Here is a 6,808-nt window from a genome sequence, read left to right on the forward strand (position 1 = left end):
AATAAATATGAAATTGAATGGAATGTTATAACTATATATATATATATATAGCTATAACTGCTTACTATGATTCTTTCTGTATTCACAATAAATGTGGCATTTTGCCTTTTCCCCTTTAATAAGATCCTGCTGGTTTTTATTTTATTGGTATAACAATTTTGCTTGTCACACATGTAAGTTACGTCATCAGTAATAATGCACAACACAAATTGCCTTTGGTGTATTTGGACAAGTATAATTGACTACTAAACCATTCTGTTGATACCAGCTTCCCCCCCCCCCGCCCCCCAAAAAAAGAAAACTATTTATACTGTACTAAGAAAAACAAAAACTTGTGGTGTGAATGACAAGACTACAGAGATCTGTGGGCAGATTCTTTGCTGCACCTAGCCCAGGGCTCAGCAGAGAAGCACAGCCTGGATGGCAAGGGGAACGAAGGATCTAAATTACTTCTGTGCTGTAGAGTGTTTTACAGGGGCTGAACCATTACAGCAATAGAGGGCAATTAAAGTACAGATGGCTTATGCTGGCCATACACAGCTCGTCCACCAAGGAAATTAAGTCTGTCTGTTACAGCTCCTTTATAGCCTCTCCACTTCAAGTATTCTAAACTACATAGTCCTTTAGATTACTATGGAAATCAAGCCTCTCTCTCCCCAACAAATGTTATCCCAAAACAAAATTTAAGCTCAATTTAAGTTTCACCTTCTTCTGAAGCATTCATTGACCAAAACTAATCCAAGAGCAATACTAGATACTATGAACATACATAAGTATTTTCAAGCAGTCATTGCTTACAGCGAGCAGTAATGCCTTTTCAGTGAAATGTGGACAGGTCACCCAGCTTAAAACATATTTAGGTCTTGGTGAAAAGCTTGGTTATTTAAAAAACAAACACATGCAAAAAACTAATACTCCCTTGCCTTTTATTTTTTAGGCCTTGGTTCTTAGCTGCCTTGCACTTTTTGCCATCATTTACAACATGCAAAGTATATGTGAAAGAGTCAGAATTAGAGCATAGTTTGAGATCACTCTGGATCAGCGATTTACAAGTAGAATGGAATTTAAATCCCTGTTTGGAACTTTTAAGCTGCTACCACAGAAATGACTTTACACTAGGGACCAGGCAGCTGAGAACCAAGCAAAGACAAACCCATCCAAAAAACCACCTCCCGTAGCACAGTATACTCTTTATATCAAGCACGGAGAATTGAATGAGTGATGGATGTTTGCCACCTCATGACACCATTGTGTACAGCACCTTTACATCTTCCATCGAAATGTTCCATCCAAGCATTTACCAGACCTAAATCTGTTTATAGCGATAATATGAATGTACCATGTTGTAATGTGGTGGTTCAAGCAGTGAAGGTATAAGGTGAAACTGGAATGTTCTTATGAAAAGATGGTTGCAAAAGTTCCCCAGGAGAGCCAACACTTCGATATAATTAGTTTCAACAGAGTAAATATGTTTATTGTTTTACAGCAGAATGCCCCAATTTAAAAGAACATACTTGCTAAAGGGTCAGCTGTGCAAAATGGTACAGAGTGCTTAAGTACAAGTGGAATAGACATGATTTGTTAAACAAATATGCAAACAATTTTATGGTCCTATAAGACAGGAAACTAGAGAATGATCAGAGGGCAAATATAGAAAAAAAAAAAAACAAAAAATGACTTTCTTTGCCCAAACTGCTTCTGTGGACCCAGAATTACTGCCACTGATATCCAAACACTGATACAGAAAATTCAGTACGCTGAACTGTCAGTTTCAGTGTCTGCGAAAAAAGGCAATCTTGAAATGGATCGGTTCCCTTGATAAAAGTTTCTAGCCCCATCTACCAACGTGATCTGGCCCCGATAAATAAGACAACACAGGAATTTCTTGAAGGTCAATGGTCCATAATGGTAAAGTTATTCTACATGATCTGCTCAACTTGGTTTCCAATTCTAGTTAGGCTGTTTTTAAATTACTTTCTTTAATTCATCATACAGCACGAGCACAAAAGCACCACCCATGCCTCGGAGAACGTTGGACCATGCACCCTTGAAAAAAGCTTTTCCTCCTTCATCCCTTGCAATCTTCTTCCAACAGTCAACTGTTCCGGAGTACATGATGTCAGCTGTGGAGAAATGAAAATTTTCCCCCCAATTTAGATAATTTGCTTCAATATTTTTCTAACTGCAACTTAATGTTATAATGGGAAAACTTCAATTTTATTAAAACCTAATTGAGACAGTAAATGATCATGAAGCTGTAATTGTCCATGCGGCGTTACCTATTTGCCAATTACCCATGCCACATAAAGATCAAGCACTACCCTACATAAAAACAGCACCCTCAATACAAGTCCCAAACTCATTTGTAAATATTACAAAGTACTAGTTCCCTAAAAGCTAGTCTCGTGATTTGAAATGCTTATGACAATCATTGCTTAAGACAATTGGTTTCACACTATATAAAAATGTGTTGATGGATTTGTTCTAAGAAAATTAAAAGCTGCTCAAAAAATAAACTGAACTGGAGTTACCAGCTTTTGCACCAAGTCAAAAGCACTGACAAGTATCGGTACCACCATTAAAGTGCGGAACAAAAGTTTTAGACTAATAAATATCAAGACTGTACCTCCTTTACGTCCTGACTGCATCATCATTCGACGCCGCACTGTATCAAAAGGATAGGAGACAACACCAGCCACAGAAGTCACTGTTTGTGCAATCATCCAGCTTATCACAATGTGAGTGTTTCTGGGATCTGGGAGCATGCCTGCAATAAAGACACCATAACGTAACTTTTAGTTTTATACCCAATCCCTCCTCAAACTCACACATTTTAGAAAAGCAGCCGTCATTCAAAGTTTTACAAAAGAAAGCAACTCAGTCTCCTGCAAGGATGGCAATGCATGAAATGTTGCACCACGACCACACTTACATCTCTCTTCCAAAGATAATGAATATACTGTTTCAGAAATTTAGATTAAAGATAAAGTGCTTTTGTTTTTATAACTGATTAGAAAGAGTATTTTTAACAATGAATCGCCCAAGGATTTGAAATATGTCGTTTTTAGAATATCTTGGAAACTTTTGCAGACTGAGAAATAGAATGGGGAAGGAGGGGCAGTCAAATACACACAGCCTTTACAGTAAAATTTGCTGAAATAGCCCATAAAAACACTAACTTGTTTAAGTGAAATTATAACCTGTATTACTGTGATAGCAGTGATATGCCTCAGTAATCTATCAAATCAAAAACATTGAAGCTACTCTATCCCATTATTAGAACTTGTTTCTGCTAAAAGTGTGGTAAGCTGCTCTATCACCATATGTAGTCCACAAATACTTTGTCAATCCACAAACAGCATTCTACATTTTTAAAAGAGGTAAATAGTATTTTCTCCAGCATTGTACTAAACACTGACAGGACAGCAAGATTCTACACTTAGCTTTTTAATGCTGGAAGGTAGTTTGACTAACAATAAAACAAGTAGTGGCGTCAGTAACTAGAAGTAGGGTGATAGTAATGGCTCCAATTAAAAAAAACCAAATGATCAGACTTATATTCATCGCCAAAGCAACAGCATAAAATGAAATGAAATACAAAAAGCTACATTAAAGCTTTCATATTGCAGTTAAGCACCCCAAAATTATGAAATGCCAAAATTAAGGTTGCCTGTGCAACTTTCCAGATTCCCCCTATAAGTTACCTTTTGCTGTATCATAGATTCCAAAGTAGGCAGCTCTATAGATGATGATACCCTGCACAGACACATTGAACCCTTGATATAAGCCACGCAGACCATCAGACTTGGTAATTTTGACTAGACAGTCCCCCAGACCTCTGAATTCTCTGTCAGCACCAGCTTTTCCAACGTCAGCAGCCAAACGGGTTCTTGCAAAATCCAAGGGATAGACGAAGCAGAGAGAAGTGGCACCAGCTGCACCACCAGAGGCCAGATTACCAGCAAAATACCTCCAAAATTGAGTGTGCTTGTCCACTCCTCCTAAGAACACCTGCTTATACTTATCCTTGAAAGCAAAATTGAGAGCCTGAGTGGGGAAGTATCTGATGACATTTGCCAAATTTCCACGCCAAAAGGACAGCACTCCTTGCTCCTTTGGGATACGCACCACGCAATCAATGATACCCTTGTACTGTTTGTCAGCAGCAATTTGTTTACTTGCATGTTGTACCTGTAAAAAATGTATTTAATACATTTATTATTTTGATCACATATCCAATAAACACTACAGGTGGAAATCAATATTAGTAGTTCAGACTGTTTATCTATACTCATGCTAGAACAGAAGTAAGGGACATCACTAAGTCTGAATGACTGGTCCAAATGATCATTTATCAAAATGTATACAACCCTTCACCCATCACTTTACTGTACATTTTCAAAAGTGGTTGTAAATATCTATAAATCAGAAATTATTTCATAACTGGAGACTATGGATGAAGTTTTCTATTCATTAGTACAATTTAATAGAAACTTTCTGCTTGTACATAATACTGGAAGTTCCTCCCCGTCAACACAACTCAGTAATTCAAGAGGATGGGACATTTACATTCATAAAGAAAATTTAAAAGGTGAACGCCATAAGAAAAATAAAAAAGGAGTACTTGTGGCACCTTAGAGACTAACCAATTTATTTGAGCATAAGCTTTTGTGAGCTACAGCTCACTTCATCGGATGCATACTGTGGAAAGTGTAGAAGATCTTTTTATATACACACAAAGCATGAAAAAATACCTCCTGACACCCCACTGTCCTGCTGGTAATAGTTATCTAAAGTGATCACTGTCCTTACAATGTGTATGATAATCAAGGTGGGCCATTTCCAGCACAAAGCCAGGGTTTAACAAGAACGTCGGGGGGGGGGGGGGGGGGGTAGGAAAAAACAAGGGGAAATAGGTTACCTTGCATAATGACTTAGCCACTCCCACTCTCTATTCAAGCCTAAGTTAATTGTATCCAATTTGCAAATGAATTCCAATTCAACAGTCTCTCGCTGGAGTCTGGTTTTGAAGTTTTTTTGTTGTAATATAGCAACTTTCATGTCTGTAATCGCGTGACCAGAGAGATTAAAGTGTTCTCCGACTGGTTTATGAATGTTATAATTCTTGACATCTGATTTGTGTCCATTTATTCTTTTACGTAGAGACTGTCCAGTTTGACCAATGTACATGGCAGAGGGGCATTGCTGGCACATGATGGGCATATATCACATTGGTGGATGTTCAGGTGAACGAGCCTCTGATAGTGTGGCTGATGTTGTTAGGCCCTGTGATGGTGTCCCCTGAATAGATATGTGGGCACAGTTGGCAACAGGCTTTGTTGCAAGGATAGGTTCCTGGGTTAGTGGTTCTGTTGTGTGGTTGCTGGTGAGTATTTGCTTCAGGTTGGGGGGCTGTCTGTAGGCAAGGACTGGCCAGGACTGGGATTTTTAGGTTTTTTTTAGTTACAACATTTAGTGTAAGTGACTGACTCCAAATAATGGGAGCCCCCCTCCTCCATTAGTCAGTCTCCCTGGTAGCTCTACGGCCCCATCGCTAATTTCCCCGTGCCTCAGGCCAGCGTTGTTGACCCGACCTACAGATGGGGGCGGAGGAACCGGGGCGAAGCGATCGGCCCCAGGCTGGGGCGCTGGATCCCAACGAAGCCAGACCGGTTCCTCCCGACACCGAGAGGCCGCTCCCCGGCAAACACCGCGATCATCGGTCTGCCGGCAGGGGCGCGCCAAGGTCACCGGTCCCCCACGCGGCCACTGGGCTCGCTCCCCCCAGGCAGCGCGGGGGGATGGGGCTACGGACGCGCGCCCACAGCGGCCCTGGGGAGGGGTGTCCCTGGCAATAACGTGACCCCTGCGGGCGCGGCGTCGGGGCGCGGCCAGGCCACGCGCCGGGGCAGTGGAGGAATCTGCCGCCGCCACGAAGAAGAGACGCCCGGCGAGGACCGCGGCCTGCGCCACCCGCCGTCACGTGACGGTCGCGCTACAACAGGAGTGGCCGCCGCCGCAGCGGGCGGGCGCCGGCGGCGAGAGAGGGGAGGGCACAGCGAGCCGCCTCCCCACGTGACACGCGCGCCAGGCCGCGCCTCCTCTCGCATCGCACAGCGGAAGACTTTGGCTGCCGCTCCTCCGCGCGCCCTCCCTCCACGTGACCGCCCCCCCCCCCGTAACCGGCTCCTAGCACTGTACTGGCCGGGTCGAACGCGCTCCAAGCCCGCTGTTGCTGCTACCGCGGCAACGGCGCGAGGCGGGCGCGCTTGGGTCGACGGCGGGCCCAGCGCCTTGCGCCCCTTCGGGCACGCGCGCTGTGGGGAAGCGAGGCCACGCGCCGCCACCCCACTCTCTCCCGCCTCGGCCCCGGCCAGACCCCCTCCCCCTCCGGCTCCCGCGCGCCGCTGACCTGGAGCAACAGCTTGACCCGCTCGATGGGCGCCACCGCGGTTTTGCTGATGGCCGCGGCCACGCCGCCCGCCAGGAAGTCCTTGGCGAAGGAGAGGGCCTGGTCCGCCATGTTCGTGCTGAGCCGGCAGCCGCTGGGGGGAAAAAACGCCGCAGTGCCCACGCACCGACAAAAAAAAAAAAGGGCAGGATGGTTTCCGCGCATGAGCTAAACGTCCGGGCCGGCCGGGCCCTCCCCCGCCGCGCCATTGGCCGCCCGGCCGCAGAGAGGCGGGGCCGCCCGGGAGTTCTGCTCCGGCCCCCCGCTTCCGGTCGCCTCGCGCGGTCGCCCTGACGCGTCTGTCTCAACCTGCCGGCGCGAGCCCTGCCTCGCTGCGCGCGCGCTCCCGGCCCTGGC

General features: G+C 45.1%; 1 protein-coding gene across 1 annotated transcript; it reads right to left on the minus strand.

Annotated features, from left to right (window-relative positions):
- Window positions 1-1,480: 1,480 nt before the first annotated feature.
- Window positions 1,481-6,579, minus strand: SLC25A6 (solute carrier family 25 member 6). Its single transcript, XM_074966069.1, has 4 exons — window positions 6,413-6,579; window positions 3,705-4,191; window positions 2,627-2,767; window positions 1,481-2,123 (listed from the first exon to the last, which is right to left on the minus strand). Exons 1-4 carry the CDS (start codon window positions 6,521-6,523, stop codon window positions 1,966-1,968), a joined length of 897 nt encoding a protein of 298 aa, XP_074822170.1. The 5' UTR covers window positions 6,524-6,579; the 3' UTR covers window positions 1,481-1,965.
- Between the last annotated feature and the right edge of the window lie 229 nt (window positions 6,580-6,808).

The sequence above is a fragment of the Natator depressus genome, chromosome 1, assembly GCF_965152275.1.
Source record: "Natator depressus isolate rNatDep1 chromosome 1, rNatDep2.hap1, whole genome shotgun sequence".
Lineage (NCBI taxonomy): Eukaryota > Metazoa > Chordata > Testudines > Cheloniidae > Natator > Natator depressus.